Source organism: Saccostrea cucullata, unplaced genomic scaffold, assembly GCF_032062105.1.
Source record: "Saccostrea cucullata isolate Sc308-1 unplaced genomic scaffold, CSIRO_AGI_Scuc_v1 ctg2074, whole genome shotgun sequence".
Lineage (NCBI taxonomy): Eukaryota > Metazoa > Mollusca > Bivalvia > Ostreida > Ostreidae > Saccostrea > Saccostrea cuccullata.
Genome location: NW_026938183.1, coordinates 57,265 through 75,322, shown reverse-complemented (window position 1 = coordinate 75,322; position 18,058 = coordinate 57,265). Strand labels below are relative to the sequence as shown.

General features: G+C 34.7%; 1 protein-coding gene across 2 annotated transcripts; it reads right to left on the bottom strand.

The window, feature by feature from the left end:
- Positions 1-1,402: 1,402 nt before the first annotated feature.
- Positions 1,403-15,176, bottom strand: LOC134249579 (uncharacterized). Of its 2 annotated transcripts, none has more exons than XM_062731911.1 (9): positions 14,832-15,176; positions 12,294-12,459; positions 11,923-12,023; positions 11,508-11,636; positions 10,913-11,083; positions 9,066-9,184; positions 8,068-8,206; positions 3,223-3,240; positions 1,403-2,942 (listed from the first exon to the last, which is right to left on the bottom strand). In XM_062731911.1, the coding sequence occupies exons 1-9, from the start codon at positions 14,878-14,880 to the stop codon at positions 2,506-2,508; spliced, it is 1,329 nt and encodes a 442-aa protein (XP_062587895.1). In that variant the 5' UTR covers positions 14,881-15,176; the 3' UTR covers positions 1,403-2,505. The 2 variants fall into 2 exon arrangements, with proteins under 2 accessions (XP_062587895.1, XP_062587896.1); XM_062731912.1 differs by having other exon boundaries at positions 14,984-15,175.
- Positions 15,177-18,058: the final 2,882 nt, after the last annotated feature.

Here is an 18,058-nt window from a genome sequence, read left to right as displayed (position 1 = left end):
TTAAGAAATTATTCTCTTCAAATTTGTTTTAAACCGTGGGAGTTGCATTAATCATAGTCAAAACACTAAGCCAAAACTATGAGCAAACGTCAAAATAATTGCAACATAAACTTTTCTGGTGCAATGTTTTGCAAATACCGCGTCTTTCAAGATGTCAAATCTTTAAGCTCTAGATGTGCACAATCACCAAATTTTGAGGTAAAAAATAAGGATTTTATTGAAAATTGCTTTAAAAATGGAAAATGCTTGTCCAGTAACAGCTTTACGAGTAGTCCGATTTCAATAAAACTTGATGTGCATGCAAGTTGTGTGTTACGTTTTTACGACATAGCTGGTCAGATTTTACATAAGATTTTTATACGCCCGAACCGATAGATTCGGGGCGTATATTGTTTTTGTCCTGTCTGTCTGTTTATGTCTGTTGTCAAATTTAACCTTCGCCATAACTTTTGAACCGTGGGAGATAAAGACTTCATATTTGGATATGCATACTTCTTTAATTAAGTTCTTTCAAATGACACCAAGGTCATTTACCTTTGACCTTGACTGTGACCTTTATGCTAAAAATAGCTTTTTCGAACTTTTGCCATAACTTTTAAACAATATGAGATAGAGACTTCATATTAGGTAAGCATACTCCACTAATTAAGTTCTTTTAAGTGAAACCAAGGTCAATGGCCTTGTGACCTTGACTTTGACATATATGCTAATAATATTTTTTTCGAACTTGGTTGCCACCGGCCGGGCGCATAGTGTTTCACAAACACATCTTGTTTTTCCTTTAGTTTTAAATACCTTGTCAGATTGACAAATCTATCAAATAAAAGACAAAGATAACTGGTGTACATGTACATAAAAGTTATCTAATTCATCATGGAGAGATTTAAGACCCAGTGTTTTAACGTGTTTGAAAACGTAGCATTTTGTAACAAATATCTGATCTAGCCAATTTTCAAGTTATTTATTAGCAAATCAAAATTCACAATCGGGAAAATATTTTCCCTTCCCATTTCACAGGAACCCGATAAATAAAAAAAACAAGAGGTCCATGGGCCACATCGCTATCCTGAGCACTGTGGCTAGGAAAAAGTAGAATTTGGTTTATTATTGAATAGTTTAAATCCAAAAGTAGTCCCATGACCAATTATGGCTCTTTGCTATTCTTGATAAGATGATTTTTAAAGAATTTTCCAATATATGTCTATGTAAAACCTTGATTGGCCATTGTGGCCCCGCCCTACCCCAGGGGGTCAGGATTTGAACAAACTTGAATCTTCACTACCTGAGGATGCTTCCATATAAATATGATCGATTATGGCTTTGTTATTCTTGAGAAGAAGATTTTTAAAGAATTTTCCTATATATATCTACGTAAAACTTTGGTCGGCCATTGTGGCCCGCCATACCCTCGGGGGTCATGATTTGAACAAACTTGAATCTACAGTACCTGAGGATGCTTCCATATAAATATGATCAATTATGGCTTTGTTATTTTTGAGAAGAGGATTTTTAAAGAATTTTCCTATACATTTCTATGTAAAACTTTGGTCGGCCATTGTGGCCCCGCCCTACCCCCGGGGGTCATGATTTGAACAAACTTGAATCTACAGTACCTGAGGATGCTTCCATATATATATATGATCAATTATGGCTTTGTTATTTCTGAGAAGAAGATTTTTAAAGAATTTTCCTATACATTTCTATGTAAAACTTTGGTCGGTCATTGTGGCCCCGCCCTACCCCCGGGGGTCATGATTTGAACAGACTTGAATCTTCACTACCTGAGGATGTTTCCACATAAATATGATCAATTATGGCTTTGTTAGTCTTGAGAAGAAGATTTTTAAAGAATTTTCCTATATATTTCTATGTAAAAATTTGGTCGGCCATTGTGGCCCCGCCCTACCCCCGGGGGTCATAATTTGAACAAACTTGAATCTACACTACCTGAGGATGTTTCCCCATAAGTTTCATCTTTCCTGGCACAGTGGTTCTTGAGAAGATGATTTTTAAAACTCACCACCAAATTTTCATTAATTCCCAATTATCTCCCCTTGAATGAGGGTGTGGCCCTTCATTTGAATAAACCTGAATTTTCTTCACCCAAGGATGCTTCATGGCAAGTTTGGTTGAAATTGGCCAAGCGGTTCTTGAGAAGAAGTCAAAAATGTGAAAAGTTTTCGACGACGACAACGATGACAGACAACGGACAAGCTCACTTGAGCCTTTGGCTCAGGTGAGCTAATAAAATTGCCAAAATTTCATGTGAAATGTCGATAAGATTTTCATTTTCAAGTACGCCCAGAGTTCTGCCGAATGTCAATCAAAAGCGCCTAGCTCCTGTTTGTACAGCAACCATCAGAATGTTGGAGCGTATACAAAGATCTGATATGAATCAGATTGGATATTAAATTCACTGGACAATTAAAGAATAATTTACGACTGCATTCAATATAAAGAAAAATCATCAAATAAATGTTCTAACATCAGTTCCGATAGTGTTAATTACCAGTCCTCATTATCAGTCATCCCAGTACTTATTGCATAGTCAATTAACCCAGACTGGTCACATGAGGCTTCCACACTGTTAGAAAACTTGGTATCGTTCAGTGAATCACAAAGTGACACATCGTCGTTATATATATCTTCATCTAAATAATCGAATTCCTCATTTGAAGGACCGAAGCGTTTGTAGGCTATTTCTGAAAGCGTCGGGCGAAGTGAAAATGGAGAAATCCGTCCATCCAGACTGAACATTGATTGTACTCGATCAAAGGAGTCGACAGAGGACACACTCGGGCTCCGAACAGGCTGCACTGGGTTTGCTTTATACTTTTTGTAGAGTTTAACTCCACATACCGAAGAGAGAATCAACAGAAATATGCCGCATACGCCCACAACTGCAGATATGGCACCAATGCTCACCAGATCGGAGGAAGAGTCTAAATGGAAAAAAGTCGAGTGTTAAATACTAGTATTTAGCCAGGGACATACCAGTATACTAGTACCTATATTTTCCCAGTGAAAAAAGGCGAAGTGCGTTTGTTTTGGTTCATTTTTCAAAATCAGTTAGATAAAATTATTTTTTTTTTAGTTTACCAGATGATGAAAATATAGATCTATTAATATAAAAAAAGAAAGGTAATGGTCAATAAATATCATGAGAGAGAGATTTCTGATCAACAAATTGATTTGTTGTAAGAAGTGATATGACATATATACCCTTTTTCTGTCCTTGCCCTGTAAAATAAAAAAAAATACAATGTAGTGTTTTTATCATTTCAGTAATATCAAATATATATAAAGGAGATTTATTATTTTGATTAATTAATAGGGACAATTGTCACAATCCTTTCATTGCATTAATATCTGCATCGCTACCTTTTCTGGATATATACATTGTACAGTACGTAAGAATTTAAAAGCTAAACGCTGCTGCTAGGAACGACAAAGAAAATATTCCCACTCTTCTGTTTAATTCACTAATTATTACTAAGCTTTGTCTTTTTTTTCATATAAGGTGTCACTGCTCGAATAAGGACTATAAAAGAGAAGTTAATTAGTACATGTAAGTCACTGCAGTATTTCAAACTGTGTGCAGCACGTGATTTTGACATTGCCTTTTAATCACTTGGGAAAGAAATTAATCTGGAAAATACAAGTTATATATGCAGCAACTGAAGTACGTCCAATAGTACTTAAAAAGTTTTGTTATACCTTTCAAAATTTGTTTCTATGCAAATCCATACGAAAAAAGGCTATAATTTATAGCGTTTTTGTAACAACCAAATTATACTTAATTCATTAATCCCCAGGACCCCACCTAATAATTAAATGAAAAGAGAGCTGTGTGAACAGTACATTTGACAAAAAAAAAATCGACTGTTGGACGCTTATTATGTCACAGAATAAAAAAAATTGCTTGTAAATCATCATCTGAATAAAAAAGGAAAATGTAAGTGACCCATGATTATTTATTTTTTAATTCAATTACTTCACACAGTGATGGAACTTTTTCATTAACATTTCACTTTAGGTTTACCATTTAGCATATCAAAAATAATATCAAATTTCATTTGATGTGTTTTTTTTTTGGATTTAAAAATGCATATTATATATTATTATCCTTTCGACAACAAAGTTAAAAAAAACGATTTTTAGCATATAAGACACAGCCAAGGCCATGGGTCATTGAATTAATTAGTGGAGTATGCACACCAAATATGAAGTCTCTATCTTCTATGGTTCAAAAGTTAAGGCAAATGTTCGAAAAAGCTACATTTAGCAAATAGGTTTAATTAGTGGAGTATATATATCAAATATAAAGTCTCTGTCTCTCATTAATCAAAAGTTATGGCGAAAGTTCGAAAAAGCTTTTTTTAGCATGTAGGTCACAGCACAGGAGTCTGAAGTTTTTACATCAAAAAGACAGTATAAAATAAAAAAAACAAGATGTATTTGTGAAACACTATGCGCCCGGCGGCAACAAAGTTATAAAAAGCAATTTTTAGCAAATAGGTCACAGTCAAGATCACACGATCATTGTCCTTGGTGTCGTTTGAAAGCACTTAATTAGTGGAGTATGCATATCAAATATAAATTCTTTTTTTGGTTCAAAAAGTAAAAACTTCAGACTCCTGTGGTCACAGTCAAGGTAACATTTCATTGTCCTTGGTGTAATTTGAAAGAACTTAATTAGTGGAGTATGCATATCCAATATGAAGTCTCTATTTCTCATGCATCAAAAGTTATGGCGAAAGTTCGAAAATGCTATTTTTAGCATACAGGTCACAGTCAAGGTCAAAAGGTCATTGACCTTGGTGTCATTTGAAAGAACTTAATTAGTGGATCATGCATGCAAAATATGAAGTCTCTATCTCGCATGGTTCAAAAGTATAGCGAAGGTTAAAGTTGACATATATATATATATATATATATATATATATATATATATATATATATATATATATATATATATATGTCAATATACGCTGTGGATCTATCGATCCGGGCGCATAAAAAAACAAGCTGTGTTTGTGAAACACTATGCGCCCGGCGGCACAAAGTTCGAAAAATGCTATTTTTAGCATACAGGTCACAGTCAAGGTCAAAAGGTCATTGACCTTGGTGTCATTTGAAAGAACTTAATTAGTGGATCATGCATGCAAAATATAAAGTCTCTATCTCGCATGGTTCAAAAGTATAGCGAAGGTTAAAGTTGACAACAGACAGACAAACAGAAAAACAGACAGACAGGACAAAAACAATATACGCTGTGGATCTATCGATCCGGGCGCATAAAAAAACAAGATGTGTTTGTGAAACACTATGCGCCCGGCGGCACAAAGTTCGAAAAAAGCTATTTTTAGCATATAGGTCAATTTCAAGGTCACAAGGTCATTGACCTTGGTATCATTTGAAAGAACTTGATTAGTGGAGTATGCATACCAAATATGAAGTCCATATCTCTCATGTTTCAAAAGTTATCGTAAAGATTTTTTAAAGCTATTTCTAGCATATAGGTCACAGTTAAGGTCACAAGGCCAATGACCTTGTTGTCATTTGAAAGAACTTAATGAGTGAAGTAACCAAATATGAAGTCTTTATCTTTCATGGTGCAAAAGTTTTGGCTAAGGTTCAAGTTTGAAGACAAAAAAGGTATTTTTAGCATCAGGTCAGGGTCAAGGTCATAAGGTCATTGGTATTGGTATCATTTGAAAGAGCTTAAATAGTGGAGTATGCATACTAAATATGAAGTCTCTATCTTTTATGGTTCAAAAGTTACGGCGAAGGTTAAAGTTTGCAGGAAAAAGCTATTTTTAGCATACAGGTCACAGTCAAGGTCACGAGGTCATTGATCTTGGTGTCATTTGAAAGAGCTTTATTAGTGAAGTATGCATACCAAATATGAAGTCTCTATCTTTCATGGTTCAAAACTTATGGCGAAGGTTAAAGTTTGCAGACAAAGAAAAGACAGACAGACAGGACAAAAACAATATACGCCCCAGATCTATCGATCCGGGCGTATAATTAAAATGAAAGGTATAACAAAACATTTTTTGACTATGTTCTTGGGCAAATTGCGATTTGTCGATCCTCAAACCAAACTGTCTGCCTTCGGCCTAACGACCTCAGGCAGACAGTTTGGTTCTTGGGTCCGACAATGTATAATGTTTGGCAAAAAGGGTGGAGGGGCCTCCCCCTTATGTTACTGATTTTGTGTTCTTTTTTTAATCCTTCGATTTCTGATGTTCCATATGGCATAAAGAAATAAAGAATTGAACAATTGATTTACAAACATCTTGTTGTATTTTTATCATTATCCATTATTGAAAGACAAACTTTCACCAGTAATTCTTAAATAAAATAAAAGTGCTAGGGGTATGGGAAGGAAAACGAAGGGGAGGGGTAAAATTAAATGTTTATAATTAATACAACTCAGTAATAAGTAAACAGCTGAATTAATAACTAAAAGGTTCGCTATCCATTAAATTCAATTACTTACTATTACAATAATCTGAAAAAAATAAATATTTCTGGACTCGTAAATCAACAATCAAGTATCCATGACTGAAAAAATACTAGCTAGGGCTCTCTTGGTGTGGAAAATGTTTGGTGATTTAAGGGGGCCGACTATAGTTTTATTGTGTGAAAACTACAATAGCGAAACTCTTCATTTTTATACCATATATAACTTACATTAACTTCAGTGTATATGCAAAGTTTGGGAGAAATCTACCATTTAGGTATTTTTGAGGGACCGTCTCAAAATACAGGTACATTTACTACAGTACAGGGTTATATAGGAAAATGCCAATTTTTAGCACTTTAAAGCAAATTATACAAATACTACAATAGACATTTTGTTCAAACTAAATATTTGATGAGTAATACTATAATATACAACATATGTAAGAAACACAAAATTCTATAATTCAAAATGCAAAAAATTAGCAAATTTTACTATTTTATAGAGTATTACAAAATATGATGTACACAATGGATTCACATGAAAACATAATAGAAATATTGGAGATATTCTCAAATTTCTATGTTTTAAATTTCAAGAGCGTATGTTTATATATATTACTTTTTCTTTAATAATATTTTTATTACCCCTTTCTTTAAGAGCTACAAATTATCATAACGTCAAAAACACAAAATAACCTACCTATCAATTGCAAAATCGGTTAAAAAATCAGTTATATCAAATCGTAATTACATTTTTATACCTATAATTTCTTAATTTTATTTAATTTTAATAATTAAGCGAAAAAAGTTGCACCAAAACAGTAAATGCGCTTCATTTTACTATGATGCGCGAAATATTGCGCAATGGAAACTATAGTCGGCCCCCTTAAATTCAAATCAAGGAATCGTGTTTTCTTTTATACAAGGGAGTGCATAGAACCTGTTTGCAGTAGCTCGACATTTTTATTAAAATTTATCAAATTAAATGCTCGTGATAGAACTACATGTAAACAAGATTTACTACAGCTGTAAAGTACTTGATTGTTGTACTGTATATAAAAATACGACTGAAATTTCACGTGGATATGTTATGTATACATGATTATTTATACCCAAACTTAGCCAAGAAAAAAAATCAATAAAATTTTCAGATAAATAAAAAAAAAACGTTTTACAAGCAGTCAAAGCTAGGTTAAATTTTTGTTTGAAACTTGGAGGATTATCTGACTTTCGTGAGTTTCTCAAGCTATAGCCATTTTGGCACGACCTATAACTGACGCAAAGATTTACAATAATGTGAAAAAAACGACATTTGATGAAGACTGTGTTGATTATCGCATTCATGAATGCGCAACTTGCATCCACGGTTTAGGGTAGACAAATAAAAAAATACACATAACTGGCAATTTTATAAACTTCGGTTTCTAAATTTATTGGCAAACATCAAAAAAGCATTGCTACTTAGATTAAATCTGAAAAAAATTGATGGCGAGTGAATATACATGTAACTTTCACTGAATATAATGCAGTGCCCCCTGTGATGAAACAGTAGTGTTCATTACTGGTCTATTATAGATATCAGTATAGGGTGTTTACCTTGACTAGACAGATTAAGCTTGAGGTACGCTCCTGGCCCCAGTACTTGAAGAGGTGTTTGAGAATTTTCGTCCAAACACGCCTGTGGATATTGCGTCACGTGAATAAGACGTGAATCGCTTTTGTCCTGTTGCATTACCTTAAAAAACACAAAACAAAGTGTTAGAATAACTACACTAGAAAACACTGAAATATTTTTAAAATTAATTGTAAAAATTCTTTATTATCACTATATTTTACTAGTATTTCATTTGGCTTGAAAGATTTGGTTTACTTTGTTTTGGCTAAACGTATGCCTGTACCAAACACACTACACTTCCATTTTTAAATTGTGCATGTGTGAGTAAAATTTCCTGAGAGAAGAAAGACATGTTGTTTGATTTTGATTTTGTTAGGTGCATGTAATGTATTATTTGCTATTATTTGCTCTGTTCATCCGTCTGATTGTCTGTTTGTCCGCAAAAACGTTAACCTTGTCTCAAACTTTAACATGATCGGCTGGAGTCATGTATGATTTCCATATTTCACATATGTATTCCATGTGATACGACCATTCTTTTGGTACAACATACAGTATTTCACCTCTTGACCTTGCAGTTTGACCCACTTTTGCCAAATTTTATCAAACTTTAACCTTGGTTATAACTTTTGAATGATTTGTGCCAAGGATATCAACCTTCAAATTCTTTTCCCAGGAAGCAGACATTTTTTAACCTAAATTCACAGATAATTTCCTTGTGAAAAGATTTTCCCTTGGATACCAACCTTGAACTTTGACCTACGTTGAAACTTTCAACGCAGCCATAACTTCTAAACGGTTAGTTCAAAGGCTTTCATCTTTTTAAAGATGTTCTTGGGGGACATTGAAATTTGACTTGAGATTTGCCTCCTTTTGAAGACAACTTAGCCAAAACCTTTGAACAGTTATTGCTACAGCTCTGGTTTCACATCTCACTACAATGATTCTTAATTGTGTGATGGGAGAAACAAATACTCACATAGCATGTAAATCTAAATCTGCTGACTTCATCCGGGGTATTTCTATCATTATTGTAAACAATCAGATAAATGCTGCCATTGTGTGCTTCCTGTTGGACGCATGATAACTCTCCAGTCGCTACAAACAAGAAAATAATGACAGAATATTCAGTACAGAGACGAATTACTTGTATTTTATTAGCTCACCTAAGCCGAAGGCTCAAGTGAGCTTTTCTGATCAAAATTTGTCCGCCATCTGTCGTCGTTGTCGTTGGCATCGTCGTCGTTGTCATAAACTTTTTACATTTTCATCTTCTTCTCAAGAACCACTGGGCCAATTTCAACCAAACTTGCCACAAAGTATCCTTAGGTGAAGGGGATTCAAGTTTGTTCAAATGAAGGGCCACGCCCTTATTCAAGGGGAGATAATTCAGAAATAGTGAAAATTTGGTGGTATATTATAAAAATCTTCTTCTCAAGAACGACTGTGCCAGGAAACTTGAAACTTATAGAGAAGCATCCTCAGTTAGTGTAGATTCAAATCTGTTCAAATCATGACCCCTGGGATAAGGGCGGGGCCACAATGGCCGATCAAAGTTTTTAGAAATGTATAGGGAAATTCTTTAAAAATCTTCTCCTCAAGAATAGCAAAGGCATGAATGATCATATTTATCTGGAAGCATCCTCAGGCAGTGTAGATTAAAGTTTGTTCAAATCATGACCCCCAGGGGTAGGGCGGGACAACAATGGCCAATCAAAGTTTTACATAGAAATATATAGGTAGGGCTGGGCAATAATATCGATATTTCAATATATTGCAAATATAGGAATTTTTTTTTTAAATCTTCTTCTCAAGAACCACTGTGCCAAGAAAAATGAAACTTATATGGAAGTATTCTCAGGTAGTGTAGATTCAAATTTGTTCAATTGTGTGTTAGGGCGGGGCCACAATGGCCAATCAAAGTTTTACATAGAAATATACAGGATTTTTTTTTTTAAATATTCTTCTCAAGTACCACCGTGCTAGGAAAAATGAAACTTATATGGAAAGATCCTCAGGTAGTGTAGATTTAAGTTTGTTCAAATCATGACCCCCGTGGGTAGGGCGGGGCCACAATGGCCGATCAAAGTTTTACATAGAAATTTATAGGGAAATTCTTTAAAAATCTTCTTGTCAAGAATACCAAAGGCATGAATGATCATATTTATACGGAAGCATCCTCAGGTAGTGTAGATTCAGCTTTGTTCAAATCATGACCACCGGGGGTAGGGCAAGGCTTCAATGACGAATCAAAGTTTTACATAGAAATTTACAGGCAAATTCTTGAAAAATCTTCTTCTCAAGAATAGCAAAGCCATGATCAGTCATATTTATATGGAAGCATCCGTAGTTAGTGTAGATTCAAGTTTGTTCAAATCATGACCCCTGGGAATAGGGCGGGGCCAAAACATGGAATCCAATTTTTTGCATAGAAATGTTGTTGAAAAATTCTTTAAAAATCTTCTTTTCAAGAATGGCAAAGCCATCATTCGTCATATTCATATGGAAGCATTCTCATGTAGTGTAGATTCAAGTTTGTTCAAATCATGACCCCGGGGGTACGGCGGGGCCACAATGTAAGTTCAAATGTAAAGGGCAATAAAGCCACAGGTAGTCAAAGAAATATGCAGGCATCCGTGGTTAGTGTAGATTCAAGTTTGTTCAAATTATACCCTCTCCCTTTTAAGGATTGGTTTGGACCACTACTAGGTTTAAACTTTTCAATAATAAACTGATTTCTGCTTTTTCCAAGCTACAATGCTCAGGTGAGCGATGTGGCCCATGGGCCTCTTGTTTTAATACTAAAGATTCTTCTTCCACGATTACCTGAATATCCTTGCTCAACAGCACAGAAGTTGTAGTTAAAATCCATCCTTGAAGTATCTGAGCACACATCTAAGGAAGTATTTGCATTGCATTGGTTTCCGTTTCCAGGATCAAAGGTATACGTAAAATTTGCTTGAAGAATTAAAGGACATTGTTTTGTACTCAGGGCACCTGTAATATATTCGCAATTCCTCTTTATGAAATTCTTTAAGAAATCTGTCCACTTTTTTATTTTCACGCTTTAGAACTTAGAACAGGAAGGACATTAGTGCAATTCTCAGTTAACCTTGGACTCTCAGTAAGCCATATATGACAAAAAGATTCTCATTGCTTAAGAAATTAATAACACCAGGAACTTTAAATTGTTGTTGATAACGATGCTGAGACAACTTAAGCCCCTTTTTGCCGTGCGAGACGCTCTATTGGATAATTGCTACACTCGTTGAGTTTCTATCCCCATGTATACCGGTATATTATCAGTGAATGAAAGTTTGTAAATTTCAGACGCTAATTAATGATGTAACGTCGAGAATGCCACGCCTTACTGAAAGTCCAACGTTAACTGAGAATTGTACTAATTTGTCAGAATACTTACTAAATTTCAAAAGAACTCTAGACTGCCATGGATCATAAGAAGACTTAAATTGACAATCTCTTGTAATGTTAAAGTCTGCTGTGTGCAAGCGGAATAGCAATCTTGCATTTGCTGTATTTGGTAACACTTCTGAAACAGAGAAGAGGGAAAAGTACTCGTACATATCTTTATCTCAGAGTTGTTGAAACAATGACATATTATACCATAATAGTTCTCTTTTACATGTACACGTAATAATTAAAGAACCTTAAAAATGATAATTTTGTCATCTCAGTCTTTTTGTTTTCCTTCTTCATGTTCATCTTTTCAAAGAGTTAAACTGACAGATTACAACAGTTAGGTATGTTACATGTAGTAAAACAATAAAGTTATCTGACCAATTATGAATCAGACATTTTAAAATCATAAGGCTAACCTGTAGCTGCGTAGTAAGTGTATTGTGTAGCTGATATTCGTTGTAACTCCCAACACAACCCAAGTCGGAAGGGTGAACCATAGAAGTTAAAGACGTCTGACCTGAATTTAGTAAAAAGTGAAACATATATAAATTTTTACTTTATGGACTGAGTCAGAAAGATGAAGTCTTCCCAAACTTTCCCTTTTTCTTAGGTTGTGTCCCTATACCCTCAACTTCGTTATGGACCTGTAGAAGCATTTCTAAAGGGATCCTCAAAGACAACATGAATCATTTTAAGAATTGAAAGTATACATTGCATAAAGTATTCAACAGAAGCATGTCATTTAATATACATGTATATTATTTTTGGTATCTACATCTGCACATACGTCAGAAGGTATCGGTTTTCTTCTCTCGTCATGCATTCAAATCTTCGAATTCCAAAATTGACAATTTTACTTTTCGAGTCCATTTTGTTTCTATGAAATACCACATCTCCGATATCGCTTGCATGCCAGTCTCCTGCCAATTCCTCTGGAAACGTACATGTCGCGTCTGTAAATAAGAAAATCCAAGCATCATTACCAGAATATTACATAACCATGTAAACATGCATTCACCTTATTAATAGCTTTGGAGCGGACTTATATAAGCCATGTCTGATGTCCAATTCAATTTTGTAAATTGGCTTTAGCTGCAGAACTTTGGATCCGAGGCGTATATTGTTTTTGTCCCGTCTGTCTGTTTGCCTGTTTATCTGTTTGTTTGTCTGTTTGTCTGCAAACTTTAACCTTCGTCATAACTTTTGAACCATGAAAGACAGAGACTTAATATTTGCTATGCATATTACACTAATTGATCTCTTTCAAATGATATCAATGTCATTGACCTTGTGACCTTGACTGTGAACTATATGCTAAAAATAGCGTTTTTGTATGCAAATTTTAACCTTCGCCATAACTTTTGAACCATATGAAATATATAGACTTCATATTTGGTATGCATACTCCACTAATTAAACTTTTTCAAATGAAACCAAGGTCAATGGTCTTGTGACCTTGACTGTGACCTACCGGGATATATGCTTAAAATAACTTTTTTCGTACCTTCGCCATAACTTTTGAATCATAAGAGATAGAGACTTCATATTCGGTATGCATATTCCACTAATCAAGTTCTTTCAAATGACACCAAGGTAAATGACCTTGTAACCTTGGCTGTGACCTATATGCTAAAATAGCTTTTTCCAAAGTTTGTTGCCGCCGGGCGCATAGTGTTTCACAAACACATCTTGTTTTTTCTTCTCTTTTTAGCTCACCTGAGCAGAAAGCTCAGGTGAGTTTTTCTGATCACCTATTGTCTGTACGTCTGCAAACTTTTCACATTTTCAACTTCTTCTCAAGATCCACTCGGCCAAATTATCCAAACTTGGATTTAAGCATCCTTGGGTAAAGAGAACGTAAAATTATTCAAATGAAGGGCCACTTACCCTTACAAGGGGAGATAATCAAGAAAGTGTGGGGTTATTAATAAATCTTCTTCTCGAGAACGACTGAGTCAGAAATCTAAAGAAATTCGGGGGAAGCATCCTGGCATATAGTGCAGATTCTAAATTCTTCAAATCATGACCCGGTTGGGGGGGTCACAATGGGGAATCCAAGTTTAACATTGAGATATATAGGCATTTTTTTAAAGTGCTCCCCGGCAAAAACCACTGGGCCAGAAAAACGACACTTATGTGGAAGCATCCTGGGGTGGTATAGATTCTTAATTGTTCAAATCCTTGCCCCGGGAGTAAGGTGGGACAATATAGGCATTACAAGGGGGATAATCTGATGGACAACATGCATATTGCCAAAGTTATTCAGGTGAACATTGTGGCCCATTTGCCTCTTTTGATACATCGGAGAAAGTGCCACTCATTGGAAAAACAATGTATATCAGTATTTTTATTCCACACGAGATTTAGTGCGCTGAATCTCGGTTTGTTTCTCTGTGTTTTTCAACTGCAATCTAAAATATTATATTATTTAAACCGTATGTATTTAACATATTTACCATTTCTACAATGAAAGTTTCCTTTAACCGAGGTAAATAGCCCCTTAAGGGGGCCGACTATAGTTTCCATTGCGCAATATTTCGCGCATCATAGTAAAATGAAGCGTATTTACTGTTTTAATTCAATTTTTTTCGCTTAATCATTAACATTAAACAAAATTAAGAAATTATAGGTATAAAAATGTAATTACAATTTGGTATAAAAATGAAGAGTTTCGCTATTGTAGTTTTCACACAATAAAACTATAGTCGGCCCCCTTAAGACCTGAAATAGAGACCATCTAAAAGTTCGCCTGTTTATACTGTCATTTTGGGTGGCAAAATAATTCGGCCCAATATATACGCTTCGTGCAGATGTCTACCTTAAAAGTCCGAAATACTTATCTGACGTTTTCCAGACTTTTTTACGAAAATTTTCCTGGCACGTAAAATATCAAAATCGTGAAGTTGAGTGAGGTCTTTAGGGAATTTTTTATATCGATTTTTTTTTTTTTTTTTGTGCGATCATTTTTCTACCTTTGAAAGGGACTCGGGCCGATGGTTGAAAGTGGTCAAATGGTTCTTTAGAAGAAGTAGAAAATGCGTGTTTAGTTTACGGAACGATTGGCGGACAATGAGTGATCAAAAAGCTCACTCGAACTTTCAGCTCCTGAAGATCCTAAAAAAGTACCGGTTATTCACAAATCACATTTCACAACTTATTTGCTTAAAATGCAACTTATAGTGGTTATATCTGCGTAGTCGTACGTAATTTTGCTTTAATGTCGATCTTATTTTGACAAATATATGCAGATATACTATTATCAATCTATAATAAATCGTTTCAGAGAGAGAAAGAGAGAGAGAGAGAGAGAGAGAGAGAGACTTACCACAAAGCTGAACACAAACAAAATACAAATGGACCACAATTATTTTCATATTTTTCTTAAATGTTGTAGATTCAAACTTCTGGCATTCTCACAATACTTTGATTCGCAGAGGAAGATTTTAAAATCATATCTTAAGAGTATATTAAAGTTACCAAGAGTTAAGATTAATCTTTTGAACAGAATAAATCCAAGTATTTTGCCGTAATCCAAATCCCAGTCCTTTATATTAAAAGGTCGTCATGTTTGGTTGTACTGCTCTTCTAAAAATATTCTCACCGAAATATGAATTATGATCTAATCTTCGTACATAACATTTAAAGGAATTCAATGAATCGCTCTGTACATGTTTGTTAGTATTAGTATATATAAGAACATTGGTGCAAAGTTGTTTACTAATAATTTTTATTTCCTTCCTGTCCAAAGAAATAATAAGGGTGAGTGGAACTTAAGGAGACTAATCATTGACATTTCTATCTTCTGTTTCAAAAATTAAAAATGTACATATGTAAACTTTTTAAAATATTTTTGTTGGCAATGATTTCTAACACTGACCACTATTCTCGTGCAATTTTTTTTTATTTAGACTGCATAATCCACATCTGTGATGATTTTTCGTTTCAATTTTTAGAACCTAACTCTTCCCTTTTGGTGATGAATACCTAAAACATGTATAAATAGCTTAAATTATTGTTTTTATACACATCACTGAATATAGGTGCATCACATGCCATGCTACATATACCAGTGTATCAAAAACCGTGCCGTTTTTGGAAGGGAGTGAACAAATATGGAAAATAGTGCGCATTTTTCATCCCCTTCAAGGACAAAAACTGAACTTCGAACTAGCATCCACGCGAAATTTCAACACACCGGGTAGTTAATGAATGTGCTTAATTAAGTTCAATGATTTGAAATAACGTAGGAGAGCTATCAAATACCAGGCCTGTGGACCACATTGCTCATCTGAGTCCCACTGCCTTGCTATTCTAGAAATTTTAAACAGAGAATTTATGAATCAGTTGAAAGACGTACGAAATACTATTAGTATGCATTTTACATTTATATTATGCATGTGAAACAATTCTTTTTTTAAATTGTATTTAAAAAGTAAATCAGAATTTTCTTTTGATCAGTTTGAACAGCGGTAATTCCCATAGGTTGGTTGGTTTTTAAACAGTCCTTCAAAAGATTTTCACATATGTTGAGTGCCACCATTTGCTAGTGGAGAGCTACAAATTCAGACCTACTCGGCAATTACTGTCTGCAGCAGGGTTTTTTTGTGCCAGCACCTAATGTGACACAGGACCTCTTTATACTGTCTAATCCAAAGAATTGGTCTCCACATTCTACAGTGGTACACAAATCCACAACATAAGGATCAACTAGCAATGCCAAAAATACTGGTCTCCACATTCTACAGTGGTACACAAATCCACAACATAAGGATCAACTAGCAATGCCAAAAAACTGGTCTCCACATTCTACAGTGGTACACAAATCCACAACATAAGGATCAACTAGCAATGCCAAATATACTGGTCCCCACATTCTACAGTGGTACACAAATCCACAACATAAAGATCAACTAGCAATGCCAAAAAAACTGGTCTCCACATTCTACAGTGGTACACAAATCCACAACATAAGGATCAAGTATCAACCCTGTAGTCCTTATCCACAACTACATGAACAATGTATATAGCATGCTCTAACATGTGCCACACAGGGGATGCCATAGGTTGTTAGATCATGCCAAAATTATACTTTCTATTTTCTTTGATTTTTTTACTGTTAATATTCTGTCTCTTAGATTTCATTGATCATAAAATAATTAATGTTGCAATAAGTTTGACTTCTGGGCTTGTTTTTTTTCGCTAAATTGATAAATATTTCAAGGCAAATGAACAACTCGACTCGCAAATGAGAGTTTATGTCAATGCACTTTCATGAAAGTGGGGAAGAATCTGTCAAATAATTTGCCTGCTAAATATCCCTAAGTAAAGATGTATAAACTTCAATACTCAAAGCTAACTTAGTATCTTCTCCAGGAGCACACAGCTTTTTTTTTAATTATTAGGGGGGGGGGGAATTAAGTATAATTTGGTTGTTACAAAAATTTCACTAAAATGACACATGCCAAACTTGCCACGCTTTGTTTTAATATTTGAAGATGTTGACCATAATATTTTTTAAATCAGGGCCATTGAGCTATTAATTGAAAAAACCTTTTTGCTCTTTTTAAAATTGTCAACATCTACTGACTAGCTGATACTGCAACAGGGACTTCTGTTTATATGTTCTCATTGGAAGGACAGGTCTCCACATCCCACAGTGGGATTTGAACCCGCTACGTAAGGATCAACTCCTAACTCTGTGACTCTAAAGCAGATGCTCCACAATGGTGCCACATGGATTTTGTAAATAACTGAAATCCAATAATATAGAGATGCAAATCATTTGTTTGCTAGATATCCATCAGTAAAGATTTTAAAAGATATTATGATTTTTTATTATATGACCAAGTTAGCCCTACCCTGGAATCAGAGGCCATGAATTTCTTAATTTTGTAAATAGTTCATTGATCACAATAATCATGACAACAATTTGCCCACACTAGGTGCCCAGTAGTAAAATGGGAAAAAAATAATGATTAGTCCTACCTTTAACACTGTGGTCCCCAGGGAACCAGGCCTGAGGGACCATGAAATTTTGACCCCCTGTACTTAAACAAATTGGTTGTGATGAAATTTGATCAGCTGGCCTGCATAGAGAAGAAACTGAAAATGTTCAAAATTAACTTTTCAAACCCAAGTTTTGACTGCATGCTAATTTGTTATACAAGCACTCCTTTATAGCTGGAAGTAAAAATTTTATGGGAGAATAGAGGGAATACTAGAGAGAGCAGGTAAAGTTAAACCTAAGCAAACAGAGAAATGCCACTCCTTAATTTTCAGGCTACTTTCTTGGGTCAAACAGATGGAGTATGACACATGGTGCATGTATCAATGGACAGAGATAGCCTGCATCAAAGTTAGTCTAAGCATCCTTAGATACAATTAACACGGACCACCTGATTTTCAATTTACTTTGTTCTTGGACCAAGTATTCCAAGATCTTTTACTTTGAAACCAATTGTTTTGAGATTTTTGGTCACAATCTTAATGAACTGGAACAGACTGGTATTTTTAAATATTACATATCTCAGAAGTTCAAGCTAGGCACAAAAT

Excerpts from the sequence above, each read along its gene's own strand:
- LOC134249579 (XM_062731911.1), bottom strand. The coding sequence starts at position 14,880 with ATGAAAATAATTGTGGTCCATTTGTATTTTGTTTGTGTTCAGCTTTGT. Across the intron at positions 12,024-12,293 it reads GAAAACCGATACCTTCTGAC|GTCAGACGTCTTTAACTTCT; the intron begins GTATGTGCAGAT and ends TACTAAATTCAG. Across the intron at positions 11,084-11,507 it reads TAGAGTTCTTTTGAAATTTA|GTGCCCTGAGTACAAAACAA; the intron begins GTAAGTATTCTG and ends AATATATTACAG.